Source organism: Ovis aries, chromosome 5 (genome assembly GCF_016772045.2).
Source record: "Ovis aries strain OAR_USU_Benz2616 breed Rambouillet chromosome 5, ARS-UI_Ramb_v3.0, whole genome shotgun sequence".
NCBI lineage: Eukaryota > Metazoa > Chordata > Mammalia > Artiodactyla > Bovidae > Ovis > Ovis aries.
The window spans coordinates 44,430,333-44,454,267 of NC_056058.1; the positions used below are offsets into that span (position 1 = coordinate 44,430,333).

Sequence of the window (23,935 nt, forward strand, 5' to 3'; positions counted from 1 at the left end):
AGCTGTGACGGGGCCTCCCTGGGGCGCCACCAGGCCAGCCACTGCAGCTGGGCCCAGCACTTTCTGACACAGACCTTCTCCCCCCAGCTTCCCATTCCTCTGCCCTGGAAGATGTGTGATTCTGACTGAAGGGACATTAGTTCCTGTTCCTCTCAGTCAATAGTTCTCCACTTTAGCTTCCATCACGATTACGGAGGGGTGGCCAACATGCAGTTTGCAGGCTCCAGCCAGGAAGTCTGATGAGGTGAGCCCAGGGACCATGCTCTGAGAGCCACTGTTCTACACGCAGTCAGGGTGGACTTAATAATCTGAGCTTGTAGGGTGGGCCCAGAGGTTAAGAACCTACAAGTGGGAAGAAAGGGAGGGGGTCGAAGGTCATAGAGCTGCAGTGCCCAGGCCTGTATGCCCCACTGTTAAGGGAGCACAGGCTGATCTGGCTTGTCCTGCAAGGTTGCTGTTGGGTGACTATGAATGTGATCTGTTCCCAGGAAACCTCTTGCTGACAAACCTAGACCTGTGTCCGAGGCAGTCACAGCCTGAAGAAGAGACCCAGCTGCGGGACTGTGGCCCCTCTGGACCACACAGGCCACCAGGAAGGAGTGGGGGTGGCAACAGCTTTCCTCTTGTCTTCAGGTAGGCCCTCTAAACGATTTCTAGTAGGCACACTTAGAAGTATTTGTAACAGAATGGAAGGTGTAAGTGGATGCTTTCACAGGTGGGGCCCTGCACCCTTAAGACAGGGGCAGCTGTGTGCATGCAGCAGCCTGGAGCCCCACAGGACTTGAGTCTGGGCCCTGGCTCTGGGCCTGTTTCCCCACCTGGTGGAATAAGGCAGGTAATTAAGCATTTATTACCTGGAGAGGCTGTGTACATTGAACAAGATACTACCCAGAGCCCTCAATCAATAGTGTCGTCTATAAAGTGGGAACAAGGTCTCTCTAAAGGCACACATGGTGGAAAATGGCCTCCCAGGCCCTGTGACGCCTGGGACTGGGTGACTGCTGCTGTCTCTGCTGACAAAGCTGTAGTCCAGACGCCCAGTTCTCTTGGACGGCCGTCAGCCATTGACTGCTGCAGTGGCTGTGGTGTGGGCAGGGGCTCCGCTGGCCCTCCTGGTGCAGCACCGACCAGTCTGGAGGGAGGCGCTCACGTCTGCGTGTCGCACCCCTCTCGTGGCCTGTGGGCTGGCTGGCCTCCCTCCTGGGTGGAACAACCGCTGCCTCTCTGCTCGGCTGGGGCTTCCTCTCCTGTCACTCCGTTCTACCGCCACCGCGCTATGTCTGCCTCCAGGCTGAGACCGGTCGCTGCTGCCTCGAGAGCGAGGGCGGACACGGGCTCCCACTCCAGTCAGACCCCAGTCTGAATCGTGCCGACCCTGCCAGCACTGCTTCCACTGGGACGCAGGTTCTGTGTGGTGCTGATGATGGGGACGCAGGCGGGCTTCCCCGAGAGCTGGGAGCCCCCCATGTTCCATGTGGCCCCGACCCAGCCAGTTGTGCTTATGCTCAGCGTCTTAAGTTGCTTTCTGAGAAAGGGCTTCCCACCCCTCGGAGAGTTTATCTTCACTTTGACCTTTTTTATTGCCTTGTCTTGCCCAGACTAAGAAGGTGTCTGAGACCTCAGTCTCCGTGGCTGCTGCAAGTGGACCCCATGGGCTACCTCCCGGGTCACCTGCTCGGTGATGGCTAGGGGCTGTGTGTACACACTGGTTTCCTGTCCACTGTCCCATCTGGACAGCAGAGATTCAGGTTCACGTGGCACAGAAGAGGGTTTCCTGCCTCCAGCTGGGCTGAGCCCCTCTTCATTTAGGGCTTTGCCAGGCGTCCCTGCTTCCAGTGAGCTTGGCCTCCAGGGCTGGGTAAGGCAGGCCTGCATGACTGCAGGCCAGGGGCAGTGCCAAGGAGGCTGACCAGGGACCCAGAGATTCCTGTGGGGAGAGGCTGCGTCTTGGGAGCTGGAGAGCCCAGATGGCTTTTCTGGAGGTCAAGAGTAGAGGTCCAAGCCTGAAGGCTAAGAACAAAAGTGGCTTCTGGATGGACTCTGGTTTTCACACAGGACCAGGCCACCTGTTTAATTGTCTCGGCTGTTAGGAAGGTGGATAGGGCAGGGTAGCCTGGGTGATGCAGGCAGAGTGTCTGTCGCCCCATGTGGACCCCGTCTGCTGGGAGTAGGTCTCCTTCACATTGTGCTCCTGGGCCTTCCTGTGCTCTGGCTGGCTTTGAATAACTCCATCCAGAGGTAAAGACCAGGCTCTCAGGGTCCGAGCTGAGAGCGGTGGGTTACGAGAGGGTGAAGCCAAAATTCAGAAGGCACTGGCATCCAATGCTTCCAAAGCCAGAGAGAGGCCAGGGCACCACAACCCCCCAGAGGCCTCTTACCTTCTCTTCAGGGCTCATATAGGCAATTCTCCCCAAGAGAATTTGTCTCTGTTCTTTGTATTTGTCTTCTAAGGCCCATGCCCAGGGAACAGGGAGGCTGATGCTGTGCCTGGGCAGGTCAGGGAATTCCAAGCAGTGTTTCCAAGGTTCTCTAAAGTCTACTCCCACAGAGAGTGCGCAAGGAGTGGTGTGATCCTCTGGCAAGGCTGACCAGACAGTAGGTGGGGGTTCCATGTGCCTAATATCAAGAGCACTGAAGCTAAGGGCCTTGGATGAAATGCTGGCTCTTCAAGTACATGCTATGTGACCTCTGGTGAGTGACCTAACCGCTCTAAGCTTCCCCTTCTTTGCCTTTGAGTGGAATTAACAGTGCTGCTCACCTTGTGGGACTGCTGTGAGGATACTGCAGATAGAAGGTTTAGCACCACTCCTGAAACTCAATGAACAGCCATAAATGGTAGTTTGAAGAAAACAAACTGGCTTTCCTTTTTAGGCTCATAAATCTAAGGGGAGTTTAATCAAAGCCCCACACTAGCTATTCCCCAAATACTGCCCCTCCGAAGAGGTCCCCTAATGTCAAACAGAACAGGAGAAGTCGGGGGGATCCATAAATACTGTGAGCAGGATGCCCAAGGACAGGAGGGCCAGAGGCGGTTTCCCGAGCCCGGGGTTACACTGTGGGGGTCTCATTTACCTTCAGTGGGCTCTAGGATTGGCTCCTACTCTTGGGGGCTGGAGGAAGGCAGTGCAGGGCTGTGGTCAGCCTCCACACGCCCGTGACACTGGGCCTTGGCTGAGAGAAAGTGATCCCACAGCCCTCCACCAACATGTTTGCGTTTATATTGTTTTCATTCCAGCATGGCTTTTATGCTGGAGACACTGGATGCCACAAACAAGCTGTTTTATTTCCCCTCCTAAACCCCACTGTGATTTACTGGCCAGCTCTGGTGTAATCCCATTCTCTGCTCATGAAAGGGAGGGCAGCTGTTTACACAGCTCTGTGGGGCAAGGTCTGCCCCACAGATGTGGGGCCAGGCGGCAATGCACATGTGCTTGGCTTTGGCATTCTGCCCTCTTAAAAGCTTTCAACTGATTATTTTTTAAAACATTTTACTCCATGAAAAATGTAAATAAGTTTGTAATAACAGATGCTCTTTTTATGGGTATGACTTTTATGCTTCAATTAAAAATTTCCCAATAGTCATATGAAAGAGCGTGAAATTATTACCTCCAATAAAGACTCCTCTATTGCTTCTTTCCTCGGAAGCACCTTTCATCAGAGTAGATCAAAGTGTATCCGAAATGCTAATTAACTGTGCCTTAGAACCGTCTGTGAGGAAGGGTAGTCCCTTAGCCTCACTAGCTGATAAGGCAGGCCAGGGACAGAAAGGGTGATTCACTTCCCAAAGGTCACACAGCAGAGCGATGCCAAATAACAGAATTTCTGTGGGAGGATGGGAAAGTGGGAGAGGCAGGAAGCTGGCTAATTATGCTCAGATTCAAGAGCACGTTGTTAAAAAAAAAAAAAAATCTCGCAAGGACTCTGGGACTGAGTAGGGTCAGTCCCTGGGGAGATTCACCCTGCTGGGTGCTTGCTGACTGCTTTATGGAGGGTGCGTGTCTGCCAGGTGCTCTTAGAACCAACCGAAAGGGCTGTCAGACGCTCTAGCTCTGTCGGCTTTGCTTTCTTTTCAATATGCATTTACATGGTATTGGCTTTTAAAATGATGGTCAAGTTTTGCTTCTGGCAGAAGAAAACAGAATGAAGATATATGGCAACTAGACAGACGGCAATCCCAAACAACAATGGCGTCCATTCTGGACTTACCTGCACTTGGAGGTGAAGGGGCTAGAGCACAGGGCAGGGTGGGAATGGGAACCTGAGGCTGGGGTGGCGTGCACTTTCACTTGTCCTCTGTGCAGGGTCTCTCCTCCCACACACCAGCTTCACAAGTAAGCCCCAGAAGAGGCCCCTCCCACTGCCCAGAACTGCAGGGCCAGAGGGGAGGCGTGGCACCCATAGCTAAGCTCCAGGAGGGGGATGCCCCTTCTGTCCTTGCTGAAGGGGGATGGGGAGAGGCAGAGGCTCCAGAGGAAGAGTTTTCCCGTATCGGCTCCTCTGGTGTGACTACCGTGACCCCGGGAAGCCCTGGCGCACGGTGCCCATCTGCCTACAGGCAAGGCCTTTTGCGTATAGCGGCTAAGCTCTGCTCAAGCAGACGTCCCAGGACCAGCTCTGGCACTTGGGCTGTGGGACCCTCAGTGATGGCACTGTTCAGGGAAGCAGCATTACAAGGTGTGCACAAGGTTAAAACCAGCAAAGTCCACTCTCTGTCCTCCTCGTGGGTTTGGAAGGGGAGCACTTTGAGAAGAGCAGCTTTCTATATGCACAAGGAATGGTTCTGGCCCAGGAGGACAATGTAGCTGGCCGTGTCATGGGGTGTCAGTGTGCTGGACCCATGCTATACTGCACAGCCCGCCTTCCTCAAGTACTGGGAGGCACTGATGGCAGAGACCCTGGAAGGCTCTCCATGTGCACAGGACGCCTCAGGGACAGCCACCTGCCGACACAGTGCCCTGGGCTGTAGCAGCTCTGAAGGCCACTTTCCACTTGCTACTGTGCTCTGTCCAGAGGGTGAGGCTTCTAGAGGCCTGAGGCTCAGACCCTGGGGAGGGAGGAGCCTGGAGATGTGACGGACAGTGAGACACAGCCTCAGAGGCAGCCACCCCACCTTCTTCATGGCAGAGTTCTCAAAGCATGCTCTTTTCAGAGAGCACTTTAATGTCTGAGCGGTCCTGAGATGCTGCAGGATAGGGGGACGATCACGTTTCCTTTACAGGGTAGGGGGTTAGAGCCAAAGGTGGGGTTTGTCTGCCTGCTATCACTCGGCTGGTTAGCCAGGCCCAAGCCCGAGCGCAGTGCTGCTGACAGGCAGGGACCTTATGGGCTATGTGCTGATATCTGGGGTGGGGGCAATTGGGGGCTTGTGGCTGAGTCCTACCCACCCCGTTAGAGGTTCAACAACTACACCCTTCCAGGGCTGCCCCTCTGGGTTCTGGGTCTGTCTTAGGGGCAGTTGTACTGCTCCCCACAACCTCTGTAAGTCTCCCTGGGGAGATTTCAGGGCTGGGAAGAGGGGACAGCCCTGTTTAACGTACCTGCCCACTCAGATCCACCTCATGAGCAGGGCAGTGAGACACAGGTAGAGAGGGGGCTGGAGACCGCTCGGGAATCCACAGGTAAGGGGCAGAGGGCTTTGCCTAGAGTGCTGGACGCAGCCTCAGCTGACCGTGTGCACAGAGCTCTCTTCAAGTATGGCCCACACTCCGGGGAGAGCGCCACATGCCCTTACCTGCCGCTACCGATGGATGGAAAGGCAATGGACTTCAGCTTCTTGTCATCTGCCAGCGCCAAGCAGTTCTTCACCGTCTTTTCCAGAAGTTCCTCACACTTGTCTGCACCCCAGACGGGACTGTTACAGTGGATCACAAACTTGGCCGGCAGGCCATGGCCTGCGCTGACAGCAGCTGCAGGGGACGAGAGAGGAGCAGTGAGTGGGGTTCCTGCACAAAGCACAAGGACCACTCTCCAGCACATCCCCCCAGACTGCGTGGCCCCAGAGCCTCCTCCCTCGGTAAGGGGGATGCCCACCCCCACCCCTGGGAAGCTGGCGTGAGGACCATCACCACCAGGAACTTTAGCCAAGGTCACAGTAAACCCTCTCCCTACCCTCCCAGGAAGCAGAGCCTTAACCATCTAACTTGACTAAATGTGTCAATGTTTGTTGCCTCCAATTAATTGCCTTCTGGGGTCTCCAACTGCCTTTTCCTCAAGTGAATTCACATGCATTTAATTATGATGCATCTATAAATCTCTCAGACACAGCTCAGAATAAACCTATTGGGAAAGTAATCTAAATAGCATGTCTGCTGCTCTAGTCGTCTCCCTGACTGACCCATCCTGCTCGTTTTGACAGAATTAACTGGACGGTGTTTTTAGGATGGAAGTATTTTCCATCTTACTCTTTTCCTCTCCCAGAAGACGCCTCTTTCCAGCTAAAGACCTGCCTTTCCAGGTGTGTTCTCACTCTCTGCCCTGGGTCAGATCTAAAGACAATGGTCTTGGGTCTGCTCCCACCAGGAAATGTGACAGGTCAGCCCATGGCTCCCAGAGCACGTTCCAGGATTCCTATCCCACAAGCTGCAGCACAAAGAAGGCGGTTCTAGAACCAAGGCGTCTGATGAATGCTGCCTGCCAGATTTCTGTACAGGAGCACACTCACATCTCTACCCACTGTTCCACTAAGACACCCAAACCTTTTTGATCAAATGTTCCCTAAACCCAATTTGTGACGGGGTCTTGGTTGTTACTGGGTCTGCTATTTGACCAGCAGAATCCAGAGAAGAGGGATTTGTGAGAAGTGTCTCATGGTGCAGTAGCAACAGTCTGAACCCAAAGTCACAGGTCTGACTTTGAGTCCTGGCTCTGCCGACTAGTTCAAGAACTGCGGGCTTGATTGACACTGTGGGACTTAATTCACAAGTCTGCCCACGTGAGAAGTAACTGCTAAACCATGCTTGGAAAAGACAAAACCTGTGTTAGCAGTGATTATCTATTTCCTTCATACTTAAAAATACTTTAAAACATTTTCTAAAATGGATCTTAAAGAACAAAATGTGTTCTTGTTTTTGAAATAAGCAAACGTACCTTTAGTTGTGCTAAGTCTAATGGGTTGGCACCAGCTGTGGCTCCTCTGTCGCCAGCTAAGATGGTATGTGGCAGCATCAGGGCCCCCTCTCATCACACCTCACGCTGAGGGCCACCAAACGGGCTTGAACTGAAGTACCAATGGAGGACACCAGGCTGGCACAGAGAGTTGCCAGGAGGGGGCTGAGGAAAGGCCAGGAGCCCCTGGCTGGGTGCTTTATGCTGTGTGTGTCCTCCCTGTTCAGTGTGGGCAGTTCCAAGGGCAACTTCCTGCAAGAGCCTGGTAACTGTGCCCCCACAAACTCTCTGCAGTGCCTTGCCCTTTGTGGGCAAAACTGAACTGAACTGGCAGAGCAGAGGTCAAATGCAATGCCACCTTCTTATTCCCACTGGGACCCATGACTAGCCCAGGATGAGAGGTCATGTGCAGGCACTGGGGAAGGAGGCGTAAGGCCCGGGGGACCCTCAGAGAAGCCTGTGTGGTTGTGACCTAGGAACCACTGATGCCCATATTTAAAAGATTCATTTTAAAAATCATAAATAGGATGTGGAATGGGCACTGGGGAACCATCTAGAAAGAAGAGGAAACGAGCCCAGAGAGAAAGGAAGGGAATGGTCTGTTCTCACACAGCTGGTGGGTGAGCCAGCCTTGCCCCCTGTCCTGACTCTCTGGTGCTCAGGAAACCCTGTGTCCACCTAAAATCCCCTAGTCCAGGCTGGCAACGTTGAGCAGTGCCCTGCCTTGAGTTCTCAGCAGTAATTCTCCTCATCTCACACTTCATTTTCTTACCCCTCTTATCAGGAAAGGTGTAATTGGCAAATGAGAGATGTGTATTTATATTACTCCCATTAAAAACACAGATGGCTGAATGGAAATGATTCATTTGCATCTCTCATCAGCAATTTCGCAGATGGCTCAGTATCACTATAATTCTCGGATCTCAGATTTGCCAAGTTTGGCTTCTGTAACTGCTTAAAATTTGAGGACTAGACATCAAACATTTAGAAGCTATTTTAAGTAATAAGGAAAAAACTTTAGAAAGGCAATTTTCACAACCCTTAACTCCCTTGACAATTAGTGTGTGATAAAAAGTCTACCAGGCTTTCTTCTGCCTTCATCTTGGAGACACCCAAACACCTCTGAATTCTAATCTGTCCTGTAAAATGGTTTCCGTGATACAGCATGTACCACTCCCAGATAAGCAGGGTGCGCCCCTCTTCACCTCCGGCTACTTCCAAGGGCCCATTCTTTTTCCGGAGTTCCAGGACAGCTTCCACAAACTCCTTGCCACCTTTCTTCTCTAGCGTGTTTCCTAGACAAGAACAGGGTGAGGTCAGATTGCCATCCCTGGGTCCCAGGGCACACACAGACACTTAGCATGTCAGATGATTACATACTAAAAATGATCTGACCAGCTAAATTCCCAGGCAGCTGCAAGATAGGAACAAAGCTGTGGCTGAGTCAGAAATGAAATTTAGAAGAGATTCACTATCAGCCAGTCACCGCTCTGCACGGCTGCCCACTGGGCCACCTTTGCTGCCCCTTCACGTGGGGGTGACTTGCGGTGATCCTGGACGTGCCAGAGATGTGAAAGAGACGCCTGTTCTCTGCAAGCACGCCTGTCTCGCATGCTTTCCATCAGCGTGAGAAACCAGATGGTGCTGGCTTCCAAGGCTGATGCCTCCCCCTGGATTTTCTTCTCTGTCTCTGGGGAGAACCCCCAAATAAGGAGGTTTTAGAAGAAGCACACCAGGCTCCCATCAGGCAGCTAGCTCTCCTCTTGGCAGCAGGCCCAGAAGAAAGCATTCCGATTTGGCCACCTTTGGACTAGCTCTACTACCATGCTTAGTTTCTATTTTGCAGCTTTGGTGTCATATGTGAATTAAAAAAAAAAAAAAATGGCCTCAGACAGTATTTCCTTAATCACACTAATGATTCAGAATTGTTTCAGGTAAAGGAGGGCAACATCAGAAACAGAGCTTAAAGATGAACTTATATCAAAGCTTGGAAAGAGGGATATCTGTTCAGGACCAGATTTTAAAAATCAAATGGGATTTTGGGAACATTTCTTCTTAAATTAGGGTACTTACTAAGTAATCAACTCCACCTATGAAAGCCAAGTTCCCAAATATGATTATCAACACCTATAATAAGGTCTGTGGGTTAAATGTCTCACTAGGTAGCAGCAATCAGGATCATCCTTTTAAGTTTGGCCAGCACGGGGTCTCGGTCTTCCCTAAGCTCTGCTTCCTCAGTTGTGCACATTTTAAAGTACATTCCTCACAAGAGGATAAAATACTCCCCTTAAGATTCACCGTTTGTAATGGAAAATTCCAGGTGCCCCCGGCACATTCTGTTATGGGTCAGTCAGGGTGCACTGGGATGCACCAGCCCAGATTCTCTTTGGATTCACCCTGGAATGACTAGGTCTGATTATCTTAGAGAAACCTGCCTCATTAGCATGTTATTGTGGAGGGGTGAAGTAACCCCAGGAAGTGTCTAGAAGGAAAAGCAGATGGCCTGGGCACTGTCACAAATAAGTCAGCACAAGGGCTACTGGCAAGCACCGCCTATAAGCCGCCCACTCTACAAAGTCGGGGCCTGAATGAATGTGAGCACCAGGCCATCACCCACGAGGAGCTCTCAGCTAGGGGAAGGCCTGGCTTTCAGACAGAGATTATTGTGGGATCCCTGAGGTGGGATCCAGTGCCCCTCCTTGTGAGCCTGGACTGCCCACAAGCCTTCACCTGTCTTGGAAAGCAGTGAAGTGGGCTTTAAATGGCAGAGGTGTGCAGAAGTAAAACACATCCACCCACTTCAGAGACTTTCACTGACAGCGGCAGCGGCCTCCGGTGTTTGTGACAAAGTTCAGCATCCGGAACAGTGGCCAATGGGCTTAGGGGGGCAGGCTTGGGCCTCATGCTTCCACCACTGGGAAGTGCAGAGTTTGAGGCTACAACCCAGGTGAGTGAGGCCCAGCTATAGGATTATCCGAAACATCCATGCAACTGAGAGAAATGAATCTAAAGTCGCTGGATCCCAAACACTGCTGACCAGCTACACCTGGTCTGGCCTTCCCTCCTCATCCATCCTCCAACTTGAGGGATGGATACGAACATGCTCTAGGCAGGACTATTTCAGGACGCATTCTCTAGACTACCTACTCTTTAGGAGGAATGAGAAATTTGGAAGATAAAGTAAAATCAGTGCTGTATTGATACGACCAACACCTTTCTGAAATAGAAAATATTAAGAAAATGGGCTGATTTATAATTAAAGGTGTTTTATCTTAGGAAGAGTGTTTACTTTAAAATTTTTACTTATAATTAAATCTTGCTTTAATTAGAAGTGAAATTTGCACGTTAAATTACACTTAATGCATTTCCCAAACTTAAAAATTGAATCCTAGATTGCAGGCAATCAACCCGGTCAGGACTTGACTCCTACACACACATATGTATGCACATGTTCATGTAGACACACGTGTACTTTTTAACAAGAAACAGGCCCATTTCAACTGTATTGTCAACACTCTTAATGTAAGACTCTTGCTTTTTAGGCTTAACTTCAGGGTTAATCATAAAGCAATTGGCTTATTTGCCCCCAAGCATAAACATGTGTTACTCCCATGAGAACAAGAACATTATTTCATGCTTAGAAAGCAGGCATAAGTATCAGTGTTCAAAACAGCCTAAGCAAAAATTTAGGCTTGGACAAACGTCAGGCTCAGCCTGTGGTCTATTTCACTGTTAGAAAGAACTTTTTGATGGGTAAAAGTTAATCACTGGGGCTAAGCATTCCTGCACTCGCATTCCTTCTTCCAGCGGTCTCGGGACTCGGGAATTCACACCAAATATGAGAAGTGGAGTGATTACGTCCTCGCTTCCTCTTTTCCCCTCTCACACATCAAAGTGGGAGCTGGAACCAATTGAGACCATGTGTGAATCTGGTTGACCATTATTTTGGTATTGTAAGAGATCTGGGTTCAGTTCTAGTTTGGACTGGTTCAGAGAAAAAGCACAGAGGTGGGCTTTGGAAGCCCTGAGTTCTAGTCCTGGCACAATCTTGCTCCTTGGCCAGTCAGGCTGTCTGGACCTGTTTTGATAGTGTCTGTGAGTGATGTGCCAAGTAGCCTTGGCAGAGCTCTCAGACCCAGGTTAATCACATGTCACTGAGGCTACTATTCCCTGCCCTGTGCACGTGAGTTAAGGGCATGTGTGTCAGAGAGAAAAGCACTAGCACTGTCATTATTCCAAGGAGACCAGTTCCATTCATGGTTTATGAAGGACTGGGCTCTTGTGGGATGGGGATAGTTGGCTCTGCCTGTTACCCCAGCTGGCCCCTGCTGGCCTCAAAGCCTCCAGCTCCACCTCCTGGTGTGGCTAATCCTGAGGAAAGACTTCCCAAGCAGCAGCAGGCTGGCCCTTCCTTTCTTTCCTCTGGGCAAGATTTTTTTGCCCAGCAAGTTTCATAATTTCCATTTCACCCAAAGTCCAGGATGGCAGGATGAACCCAGGCTTTAGCCAATCCTGGCTGAAAAGATAAGCCCTTAGCTGTTCGTTTATTTATTTTCCTCAAAATCAGTACTTCCCTCCCATCAAGTTTTCACTTGGTTAAGAAAGGAAGTATCTTTCGCTTAAGCTGCCTGACTTAGGAGCTCTTAAACTCCTCCAAAATCTTGAGAAAGGGGAGTTTATTTTAATTGCCTACAGCCTGATTTCATTTGGGCCTAGCAGGTTTGGCAAATCCCAACTTTCCATCCAGTTTGTCTTTCCATCCTTATCCAAAATCCAAAATGCCCAGGAGAGCAATCAGCCCAAATCCCAGTGGCTGGGGCAGACTGTGAACAGCGGGCTTTGTGACTAACACTGAGCAGAGTTGGACAGCTACAGACTGCTAAGCTGCTGTGCTTCTAGTGTCTGGGACACTCAGGCAGATCCCTACAGCCTCATCCTTCAAGATGACTTCACTTCTGTCCTTAATAGAAATGTAGCCAATTCTTTTTGGAAGCTGGTGTTGGAATCTACACTCAGACATGCTGCTCTCAGGATCAGCACGGCTACTGTAAAAATCATACGTGCACCTGAGAGCAAGACGACCACAGTAAGCCCCTATCACGAGCCAGACGTGAAGCAGGGTGCTTTGCTTACATGATTCGACATAATTCAACACAATTCTCATTGTTAACACTGTTTTATGGATAGGGAAACCAAGGCACTGAGGAGGAATTAGGTGACTTGCCAAGGCCCCGAATCTGGTAGATGGTAAGGTTAGGATTCAGGATTCTTCTACCTAGCTCCAAACCTGCGCTGTTTTACCATCACACCTGGATGCCTTCACATCCACATTACAGAAGCCCCTCAACACACTGCTACAGCAGGGCACTGTCTATGCCAGTCTGCAGCCACGGACTCTTGGAGCCCTGTGTGCTCACTCTGCCTTGTCCCACCCACAGCTACTTAGGGCCAGATGCCAGCTACTCAGTGCCAGATGCCACCATGTGGGTCAGCTGCTGGGGCGAGGAAGGGGCTCTCTGGGTCCAGGAGAGTGTTTCTCAAGAGTGTCTAGAAACACGACATCAGAATGAGGGGACCTTCGTGCACTTAAGGTCTGAGAACACAAGTGTGGGAGAGGGTTGTCAAGTTCCCCCAGCATGCACTTAAGGTTGAAGGCCACTGTCAGGAACGAGTGTGCTTCTGACACAGACCTGTGCACAGGCGTTCCTGCATGTCTGGTCCATAGAAGGGCACAGAAGCGGTCATGGATGCCACGCAGCCCATTGGGTTGCATCCCCCTGGCAGCTTCAGATCACACGTGAAACCAGTCTCCAACAAAGCTGTGCCTCAGGAAGCAAGCGAGGACACGATGTTGCTGAACCAGTTTCCAAACCAGAAGTGGGCCCAGCTGGGAGCGGCATGATGCAACCTGGCTGACAGTTAGCTGTACTTCTCGCATTCACGACCCGGGAATGGGAGACCTGGGGAAGGTCAGGACAGCTGGAAGTGTGAAATGAATGCAGCCCTGCATAGCTGTCAAAGGATCAAGCTGTCTGCAGCGGCCGACTGACCATGCACACACACACTCGGCAGCACCCGGCTAGGCATTACCTACTTCACCACCGGTGTAGAAGTCAGTGTTTGTCGGGTGAACGACAGCATCACTGTCGATCGAGGCAATGTCAGCCTGTACAACTTGCAACTATAACAGGTAAACAAATGTATATCAACTGTGTTGGACCGAGACCCACGCACAGGCACATTTACTAAGGCCCCAGTGGCAGGGCTGGCCTACCTGGTCGATTCCAACATACGAGCCAAAGGGCAGTCAGTCCACGAGGTGTGCGCACGTGTGGGTGGGGGTGAGCGAAGGAGGGGGAGGGATATCAAATGTGACATGTTTAAATTAAACATTTGAATGACAGGTCCAAAAAAAAGAGAAACACACACGAGATCATTTCCAAAGGTTAAAAGAAAGAACAACGAATGCCCCGTTTCACTTCGCAAAAGCCTGTAAGACTGGCACCCCACTGAGAAGGCTACTAAAACATGGCATCTGTTTGTTTGTTTTTAATGTGGACTATCAGGCCAACCAAAACAACAAGTTTCTCCATTTTCTCGGCAGCAGTCACCGTTTAGGGTTTGATTTTTATTCCTGTGAAGTTCATCATTTTGTCTACCTTCAAGGGACATTTCTTGAAAACGGAGAAAACAGTATAGGTGTGCTCAGAGGAATGCCTTTATTCTTCCCCTTAGAGGTGTAATTTTTCTAGGCCTACCTCTTATTCTAATCTTGTTTTTATGTATACTGTGAATAGATTAATCCTCGCCTTTTCTAGCTTGTGGGCTTTCCCCACCCCACCCCTAAAAAAAGAAAGTATCTGTTTAAGGCAATTGGAAAACAAGTTCAAGCAGGGCATTTTTGAGTCCCAGTTTTCATGTCTTCAGCCCATTACTGCACCCAGTTTGTGTAGGTCCAGCCTGGCATGGGCGTCTCTCCCAGGAAGGAAATCTGCCATCTTACAAAGGTGGCCAAAAATGAGAGCTAAAGGCACATAAAACATACCTAAGTCAGTATCAGATATATGGCTGCCTTGGTGGGTGGCTGCTGCCCCCGCAAGGCTCACAGCTAAGGAGATAGAAGCCTTCATTGTGCCCTGAGCAGACGGTTCCTCTCTGCGAAGGTGAGACCACAGAGTGGGACTCCTGAGGGCTACCTCTCAGCTTGTCCTGAACCGTCCACCCTCCTGGACAGGGACTTCACAGCTCTGGCATAGATTTCCTCTGGAGGAACTCACTCAGAAAAAGAATGAGTGCCTTCTCTCTAATATCATACTCAAGCCAAATAATTCATGAAGGTGGCACCCAGTCATATACTGTTTTCAGTTGTAGAAAAAGTTGAAGTGGCAGTACGTGGTAAATTTGGGGGAATCCAATTTGCTGGTGGATGAAAGACAACCTAATAATATACTGATGTGCAGCTTAACCGTCTCCTTTCTCAAGTGTTTTCATGCTTTGTTTAACTGTCATTTCTAATTAAGGCTTAAATGGAGAAACTCATTTTGTAGTTACCTGAGATGTTTCAATTCTTAAAAAAAATAAAAAAAAAAAAAACAAAAAAACCACAGTTTTAAAAAATCCCCCCCAAAGTAACCAGCAGTCAGTGTGATCATTATGGAAGAGAATTTAGATAGCAATATATTTATAATGAAGGGGAAAGCAGCCAATAGGGCTTAACAAAACATAATCACATCATTCCCAGTTGGAAGGGCTTACAGTAAGTAGACATTCAGTGTCTACTCTCAAATATTAATCTCAGTTTTGGGAATTTAGTTTGACCATCTGTAATTTGAGAAGATGAAGAGCCTAAATTCTGGGTTCCATAACTTTTCAACTGACAGCTGATGGTGCCAAACCCCATCCCCAATTACCTAGGTCATCTTTAAGGTCAATGTCAGCATTGGTAGGATTGATTATGGCCTCCACCTCAAAGCCGGCTAAATTACTGATTTCACTGTGAATAAGGTTCAGCTGAAAAGAAAAGCATGAGGTGGGAAATAACAGGACAGCTGGGAAGTCACAGAGATGGGAGCCTTGGGATATAGATGAAGGGCAGGGGATACTCCAGGTGCACTGGGCACAAAGGGGAAGAGGGACTCACTGGCTAAAATGAATCCATTTCAAACAAAAGACTCAAATGCTGCTCAGGATGCTAAAAAGAAGCAAGCTAGGCTGAAGGTCCAGAACCTGTCTGGTGATGCCTGGGGCCAAAGGGAAGCCTAAGGCAAGTCAGACTGGGGGATCTACCTTCGTTTAAAAGAACTTGTGATCTGGGTGCCAAGGTACAGCAGCTGTCAGGACCCAGAGGCAACTCCTCAGGGCTGGGGTAGGGTCGGGGGGTATACGGAGCTGTCCTCTTTTTTGAGCACTGGGATGCTGCAGAAGTCCTAGCTGGTCTGGGCAAACCCCTAGCAGCTCTGCCATTCTCTTCCAAGTGGCCATGGGTCTCTTAGGCTCTTCATGTCACTGTGAACACTGGCTAAGTGGCTCCCGTGTCCTGCTTGGGGGTGGTGAGGAGCAAGAATGGTCTGTTATTTAGTAACATCTAATTTTACATGCCTGTTAGTTATGTGATGCTGAAGATCTGGCCAAACCCAGGAAGAGACACAGCAGTTCTCCATCAAGACAGTGTGTGTTTTAAACTGTGCTCACTTGTTGGTGAGGCCCCTCTGAGGCGCAGTGGGTAGAGTGCTTTCCTTGAGTGGCTTTTATGAATACCCCACCAGCCGAGGCCTCGTAAATTGCCACTGCACGTCCTGCCTCCCTGCTGCTATTCTGCTGCCATAGCAACCCTCACTCTGAGAGGAATCTATGATCTTGACTGGCTGTCAGAGGTGCAGGGCAGTTGAGCTGGCCTAGGACTCCCCTTCCTGCTCTCAGGCCCAAGGGCCTGTAGCAGAGTGCTCAATCTCTCCCAGGGAAGATGGCTGTTCTTCAGTGACAGAAATTCCAACCAGCTGCACAGAGAGCCATGCCCAAGCGGCCCCCAGAGGAGCTGCTGACCAAGACAAACTGCAAGCCTGGCTAGGAGAGCTGACCACACCCACTGGGCCCTGCGGGGCAGGCCTTCACCCCCCAGGAAAGGGCCATGTGCGGACCCTCGGTTGGGATGCTCCTGGCCACGAGCGCCAAGTGACTGAATTTCTGGGGCCAGACATTTTGTGCAAACAAAACTAAACAAACCAAACCCTGACATTCTATAAGCAATAGAAATATTACCCCCCATTTCTGATTCCCAAAAGCAATAGGCAGATTCTCAAAACAGGGACCTGCTTAGACTAAAAGTTGTGGAAATGAACTGGTCTTAAATGGCCAGGGAAGGACCCTGGCTAGGCCCCGCCACAGCGAAGGGAGGCTTCATCTTTAGTTAGGGCTCAAAGGGAGAAGAGGCCCAAGTTCTCTCCACTTCAGACTTTCTGCGGTATGATTCCCAGCTCTGCAGGGTGATCAAGGGCCCTGACATTCCTGCAGCTGGAGGATGCCCACTGAGGTGACCTCACACAGTGATGTGCTCAGAAGCACATGTGGGCCCTGGTGCCAGGACAGAGGCACAGAAGGGATGGCATCGGGGTGAGGATACTCATGGTTGTGCTCAAGGGGAAGGGGTGTGGGTGGGGTGTGATCTCAGAGTAAGGCAAGTGAAGCTTCAGGACAAGGCAAAGGGTTTGATTACATATCATGTACGTATTGCATATGACATCAAGCAAATGCTGTTTACAAAAGCTCAAATTAAGCCAATATTCCCTGCTCCCTCCACCGAAAATAAAAACTCACATTGTGTGAAGCAGCAGGAGGTTCTAGCGGGAGGAATGGAAAGGAGAAAGAGACGGGGGCGGGGGAAACAGTCCACTTGGTGTTATGGGTGAATACGCTTTAAAGACATCTAGATTTTTTTTTTTTTTTTGGGGGGGTTTTAAAGTCATACATGTTTAAGTCTTTAAAATTCATGCTGTTTTTTTCCCCAATTGTATAGATGCTTCTGGATTTGTATTCAGAAATGCCCCAGTGGAAAATCAGCTATTTCCATGGGCTCTGGTTCAACTAGCCGGGGAGACCCTGGTAGATTCTCTCTGCCTCTGCCTCTGCCTGGGGAGAACCGCCCCCTGCTCTTTAGGGGGAGGGCTGTTCTGGGGAAACCATAGGGCTTCAGGGCCTTGCTGAAGTGAGGGAGAGGTTGCAAAGAGAATTCCGAGTTCTCTCTGGGCTCACCTTCCCTCTGAGTGGAAGCAGTCCCCCTCTTGGAATCACAGAATCCTGCCTGTCAGCCACTGCCCCTAGCATGGAGAAGCCCTAGCTAGTCAAGTGCACCTTCACTCTCAGCCACATCTGAGCCTTGACTTCCCAGCTCTGTTCTGCCAGGTGCCAGGCTCAGCAGAAGTCCTCAGGGTGAGGGGCTGAGCCACAAAACAGTAATGCTATTAAAAATGTTTGTGCTTGGGGGAGGCCCAGTCTGTGTTTGTGTGGGGGAGAGGCATGGGGAGGGGAGAGGAATGGGGAGGGGAGAGGACAGATTGCTTCAGGCACCCTGGAAAGGTACATGGGCAATTACCTTCGCTTGGGCACGCTGGACCAGGTGCAGAAGCTGACAGTGATCTGATCCTCTGATCATGAGCAAGGACAGAAGCTCCCCTGGACAGGAGGACAAGTAGAGGCCGTGCATGCACATGCCTGGAAAGGGTCTGGATGTGCAGAGGACATATGCCAACAGGCCTGGCAGGCCCAGAATAGATGTCCAGTAGTAGGAGGTCCCAGGACCGCCCCCCTCAAGACCCACCCAGGGTCAAATCCACTTGGGCCTCTCACCCAAAGGGGTGCACAGCTGTCTGAAGCATATGGCAGAGCAGGGGTGTTTGTGGGCTGGGAAATCAGATGTCTGGGGCACTGTGAACATTCCCAAGTTGAGTCTGATTTTCTGGGAGCGGGGAGGCTTGTTAATGATTTTGGAATGTGAGTACGGTGACTACTTCCTTGTCTTAATATTGAGAAAGATGGAAAACTAAGTTTTAAATCCCAGAATGGTGAATTTAAAGTATCTGTGAAGACTACTGGCCACTGGAGAAAGTGACCAAAGAGCATTGCCAGGTATACAGCAGAAAGGGGGTCCCACCTGGCTGTGGGGCTGGGGGAAGAGTACTGAGCCAAGGGTCCCTTCAGGCTCTCCTCCACCACGGGGACCTGATGATGCCCAGGTCACTGGGCTCTGCTGAAGCCAGCCTCTGATGTCTACGGTCCCCAGTCTTCCCTCGAGGAGTTACGCCTAGTCAGTCCTTGTTGTCTACTTCTGATGTGAACTCGTTAGGGTGTAAGCTCTCCTTGGATGGCAGAGAGAGGGCCATCCAATGCATAAGACAGTGCTCGGGTCTCTCTAGGCCCACAAACAGTGCTGGGATTGATCAAACACCTAGACACAACTCTGTAACGAGATGTACAAACCGCTTCCCTGAAAGCAGGAATATGGAGAGGTCAGAGCTCAGGAACTGCCCTTGTCCTGGAAGGGACCTGGGGTGGCGCAGCGGTGACCTGGCCATCCTGGAGCTGGCTGGGAAGTAGCCTGCCTGTGGTGAGGAAGGAGCTGGTGGCTTGGGGCTACTAGAAGGACATCTGGGATATCTTGACATGACCTCCTTGGCTAAAGGAAGCAGTACAATCTTTTTTTTTTAAACATATGTGATCAAAAATTCAATTTTAGAGAATAACAGTATTAAAGATTATCTGAGTGACTCACTGAGTATAGCCTGGCATAGTCCAAGCTTTGTCTCTCTCATTCTCTTACAATGGACAAGGAAGACTTCTTTCCCTGTATCCACCACATAAAATGGAGCTCTTCTCCTGTCCCCAGGGTCCACTTCAACTAAGGTGGATGGAGAGGCAGAGGTCCTCCACAGAACTGTCTCCACCTCCTCACAGAGTACAACGTGTCCCCGTGGCCTGCTTCAGGAACCACTCCCACCCCGGCCTCTCAGGTGAAGGGGTTTCCTCCTCTGTGCTATGCTGCCCAGCCTGCAAGTATGCCTGGTCTGAATCCCTCAGAGGCTCAGGCCTGGTGATGGCATCTGGTGCATTTCAGGCTAGAATGTGCCACCCGAGGATAAGGACTCAGGACACTGCTGGAGGAAAAGCATGGGATTGCCCGTGTCCTAAACTGTCTCAGAAGCCAACTGTCTGCCGTAGGGTGGAAGGGGGTGGTGGGCCTTTCCTCCATGTTGCTGCTTCAAGAGCCCTCTCTCTCTTCACTATTCCCTAGCCCCCGGGACCTGGGTGTCTGGATCTGAGGAAGAAAACCCCTGGTGCCTACCCCTGCCTCGAGCAGCCTACAGGGGTCTGGCTGCAATCCTGATAGTGCACGGTGGGGGCGGGGAGGACACACGCACGCCCTCCTGACACCGCCTCCCAGCCGCTTCTAGTAACACTGACTCATCCAGGGAAGTCTACATCACTTACTACCACTGACGAAGATTTATAATGCACCTTGGAAGTACTGCTTTTGAACATAAAGCTTTTAAAATCTCTGAAAAGACGCTGAGAATCTCCACTGAATCACAAAGCAAACACATCTAGTCAACTTGGATTCGCAGCACCGTTTCCCTTTTGAAAACAATTCAACAATGTGTGTGAACACTGGGTAAAATCAAAGAATAATGAGAGTGATTACTCCTGAGACAGCTGTATGTGAAATACATCATCATCAACAATTAGAGCCCCGGCTCCTAAGTCCTGGGCCAGCTTCTCCTGTGAGGAGCTCAGCAACTGTGCCTTGCAGGACTGTAGTGAGCACAGTATCACCTTTCTGACCTCAGCTTGCCTGCACTGCTCTAGCACTGGTGTCACTGTCACAGGTGGCAAACAAGACTCGTAGAACATAGGGTACCATACAGCCATCACTGTGAAGTACCCTTTCTGAAACATTTCCAAACATCCAAGTCAAAATTAATGCCTGTACTAATGACATTTTAAAATGTGCTTTGTGTGGAAACTCCCGTGTGTCAGTCTGACAGCTCAGGCCCCTTCTGCACTGAATGCCATGACTTTCACCCAACAGCAGAAACTAACAAGAGGGCCAGGAAGTGTTGCTTCAAAGTAATGCTGCCAACTGTGACTATTTACTCCCTTTCTCATGCTGCAGGGGCTCAGGGTTCCAAGGACCCTATTTTCTAACAGGGTGCCCCGGCTGACTTGAGATGTTGATTTATTCTGTGACAGCACTTTCGGGGAGACACAGTTTACTCTGCTAAAGGGTGCCTACAGGACTGGGTCTGGGGTAGCTCATCCTGGATGTGTGTATCCGGGGTCATGAAGCTGGATGGGAAAGAAGGTGGGTGTTTCTTCCGGCTCTGCACTCAGCCCCTTCTCTCACAGCTGACCATGTTACACTGGGCTCCAGCTCAGCCCATCCTTTCAGGCTTTTCCTCCAAAAGTCAAGATATCGAACAGCCACGTTAGCTTTACTGTCGAGCCCACTGCTTCCATTTTCCTGTATTTCCTATATAGGATTAGATAACACACCTGTAAATTACTCTAGAGTATCAGTGCCTCTCTACAACATTTTGGACTTCCCCTTCCAACCTAAGTCGGGTGTAGTCAGTGTTCACTGGATTTGTACTTTCCAGTACTTTCCTGCCTGTGGTGCTGACCCTGAGGTCAGTGGGCAGACTGAACCCAGCACGGAGCAGGTGGCGCTGCCTGGTCACAGCAGTGCTAGCCATGAATCTGCAGCCTTTGCTGGCTCCCTCCCAGGCCTCATATGTAGCACCTGAGGCGCTGATCTCACGGCCAAGAAGAGCGCTTCTATGTGTACACAGGCGCCGTATGGCCGACCACTGCCACTGTAGGGATCCTGCACGGGGGTGCGAGGAGTTCCGATCTGAGGCAGGTTTTGGAGTAAACAGCAGGAGAGAGCAAGAAGAACACAGGGGAGGGAGAGGCACCCAAGGGTGGGGCAAGGGAAGGAGTGAGGGAGAGGGTGGCTCCTGGGCTGAACGGTTGTACCTGTTTAACAGGCTTCCAAGTCCCGGCTAATAGCATTTGGGATCTAAAGCACACTGGAGCTAGTCCTTAAATTGCAGAGCTTTTTCACACTTTAGTTCAAACGAAAGCAATTTGGGTGACAGGTCACATTAACTTTCAATATATTACCCAAAGGACAGGTTAAAGGGTGAAAGTAAACCCAGGTGGTTGCCTTCACTGCTGTGCTGAAATTTTATCAATAAAAAATATTTTACACAAAAAAACTTTCAAAGCCCCAGACCTTAAGATGACAACTAGTGCTGCTTATATTTTCCCTTTGAAAAATGCATACAAAATACAGAAGACAATGGTTATAAAATGTACACTGTAATGGTTATTTGCTGGAACACAGAGTCCACCACAGGAATTGCGTCATGAGAGCCTGAGTGCAATCAGTGACGGGAAGCGGGAGGGGAGGAGGAGGCTTGCAATGAAGTGAGCAGGGGGACTGTGTCACTGAGATGCAAAAGCAAACTGACGGTGAGCTTTTAAAAATGATGCAGCTTCAGGACCAAGTGTTCACCACATTCAGACTAAATGCAATTTATGTGGAAGTTCAGATCCATGCCTTTAATACTTTTTAATGTAGGGTAAAAAAATAAAAATCAGCCAAATAATTCCCACTGTCTCTCCACCCCCTTTTTTGGTGTTAACAGAGAAATATTAACCCTCCTTCTGCGGTCTTAAAAGCCTTTGCATCATTTTTATTTTCAACAAAAGTGAATCATCTGTTACAAAACCATGTAGTGTCCTGGCAAATTTGCACCACTGGGGCAGCTGAAAACATACTGCCCATGGTTAAAACAAACAAACAACTGGCTTGAGGACTCCTCAGCTGGCACGGTGTGTCTAGCAACAATCCCAGCCCCTGGATCAAGGCTCCACCTCCAGTATTCACCAGAATGCCTGGGCTGCCAGCTACATCTTTCTCTTTCCAGGCCCTGGTTTTGACTTTCTGGTCAGGATTATAGGATGACCAGGTCCTCCCACGTACGCAGCTCCTTCCACAGACTGAGCCCAGGGTGTCTCCAACCCCATAGGAGCTCCTGTCCCTCTTCTACACCACCATTATCTCCTCTCCCCACCTGCCAATCTCCCCTCAGCACCTGGCCCAGCCCTCCCCGAGAGTTCTTTCCTAAAGCTGCCCGCCCCTACTCTCTCCGCCAGCCCACGAGGCCAGGAGTGGTCCCCAGGCAGCTTTTCTGCTGGGAGAGGCACCCATCAGTCCCAGGGCACGTGAGCAGACTGGGGAGAGCGCTGGCCTACCTTCTGGCCAAGGAAGAGGCTCTTGGTAGAGAGCACAGTGAAGCCGTCGGCGGGTGTGCCCTCGGTCGTGCTGTCGGCGCTGGCGGCTTTGCTGACTTCTCCCTGCTTCTTCTTACACAAATAGAAGAGTCAGTATGCGGCCCGCACAGGTGGAGGCCACGTGAATCTGGGCTTTTCTAACAGACAGGTGAAAAGAAATCCTTGCCCATAATACTCAAGAGAAAACAGGAAACTAAATCACTACCAGCTCTCAGCATTTGGGGGCTGCAGGCCTATTTTCAAGTCCAAGAATTCCACACAGTGCTAAATTGTATTTTCATCACTTTAGAGTCTTAAAAAAAAAAAAAGCTACTTAAAGGCAAAACTTCACAGTGATAATTTACAACAGAAACACTTGTATAACTGTAGACTAAGCAAATGTCTCTTAATTCAGGGTCTTCACTTTCTAGATGCCTGTACAGTATTCATATCTGAGAGGAAAAAACAAACTGCTCTGGGTACTTAGTTCTCAAAGAGCCAGAAAAGCAGACCAAGGACCATCACCCTCCAAGCCTCCCCAGCTCAAGAGGTAAGATTCTCCCACTTTCTTTCACTAAGACTCGCCTTGGAGAAGCCTCCATACAGGGGCTGTTGGTGAGCTGATCTGCCCCCTTGAAATGCCCCAACCCCCAGCAGTGGGCGTGAATCTTGGTAGGCTCCTGGGCCTCTTTCTGGCATCATTCACAGTGAAGGATGTACTCTCCTGGGGTTTCTAAGAGCCTTGCAAGGGTATGTTGTGTAGAGAGGTTTAATTACTTTCCAGATCCTCAGCTTCCTAAAGTCTTTACCTCTTCCTGAAATGGATCAGTCCTAAGAGTGGTCTAAGCAGCAATCAAGGCTTCATGCTGGGCCTCCCCTCACAACCACTTCTCAGTTCCCAAGAGTGGATATTGTGTGGCACACCACCCTTCCAGTAGGGATGCGTGCCTTTCTCAGTCTTTCATTTCTCTTAAGGATGAGGCGTGTATTAGAAATGGATATTTTGGCTCATTTGGGGATTTATTTTATATTCAGATATATTGTTGAGTGAGGACGGTGAGCACAATGGCAATTTTCGTTTAGGTACTTCACTTTTTTTCTTCCCCCAATTATTATCAAAAAGGACATCACTCCTGAAGGATGGTCTAATGGGAGCAAATCAAGAAAGTAGGGGGTGAGAAATATAAGTGGCTATGCCTTCCTGAAAGAAGGATCTGGACAGTAAATTCAGGGCAAGGCCCGTGCCCTATCCATTTGCCCTTTTAATACTCAAATTCATTAACATATTAACATTTTTACTGACATTGAAAAGTAAGGTCTAGTTTTACTAAGTGCTTTAAAAATAAGGACTGGTTTGCCATTTAGGTTACATGGCTAACCTGGAACATTTTCTATAAAATGAACTAAATTTGATGCTCCAAGGTGTTTATATAAATAAGACAGAAAGCATTTTATCTTAATACACATGGTATTAGCAAATTAAGATATCTTAATACATTTATCT

The 23,935-nt window shown here is 49.8% G+C and overlaps 1 protein-coding gene and 1 long non-coding RNA gene across 21 annotated transcripts in view; one reads left to right on the forward strand and one right to left on the reverse strand.

Annotated features, from left to right (window-relative positions):
* LOC114114877 (uncharacterized) overlaps positions 1-23,935 on the forward strand; it is a 228,873-nt gene that overhangs the window by 191,895 nt on the left and 13,043 nt on the right. For 6 of the 7 annotated variants that reach the window (XR_009600689.1, XR_006059951.2, XR_009600687.1 and 3 more), the window contains one exon: positions 489-10,379. This is a non-coding gene — a long non-coding RNA (uncharacterized LOC114114877). Of the gene's footprint in view, positions 1-488; positions 22,982-23,935 lie in introns of those variants that run through there. The other variant, XR_009600688.1, reaches the window with a different exon arrangement.
* LOC101104574 (core histone macro-H2A.1) overlaps positions 1-23,935 on the reverse strand; it is an 81,638-nt gene that overhangs the window by 3,300 nt on the left and 54,403 nt on the right. For 3 of the 14 annotated variants that reach the window (XM_042250542.2, XM_027970259.3, XM_060415755.1), the window contains exons 5-8: positions 22,414-22,524; positions 15,015-15,114; positions 8,310-8,399; positions 5,732-5,906 (exon numbers count right to left, since the gene is read on the reverse strand). In XM_042250542.2, the coding sequence (XP_042106476.1) occupies positions 5,732-5,906; positions 8,310-8,399; positions 15,015-15,114; positions 22,414-22,524 (476 nt within the window). Of the gene's footprint in view, positions 1-2,758; positions 2,809-5,731; positions 5,907-8,306; positions 8,400-13,193; positions 13,286-15,014; positions 15,115-22,413; positions 22,525-23,935 lie in introns of those variants that run through there. The other 11 variants (XM_060415756.1, XM_027970262.3, XM_042250543.2 and 8 more) reach the window with 9 other exon arrangements.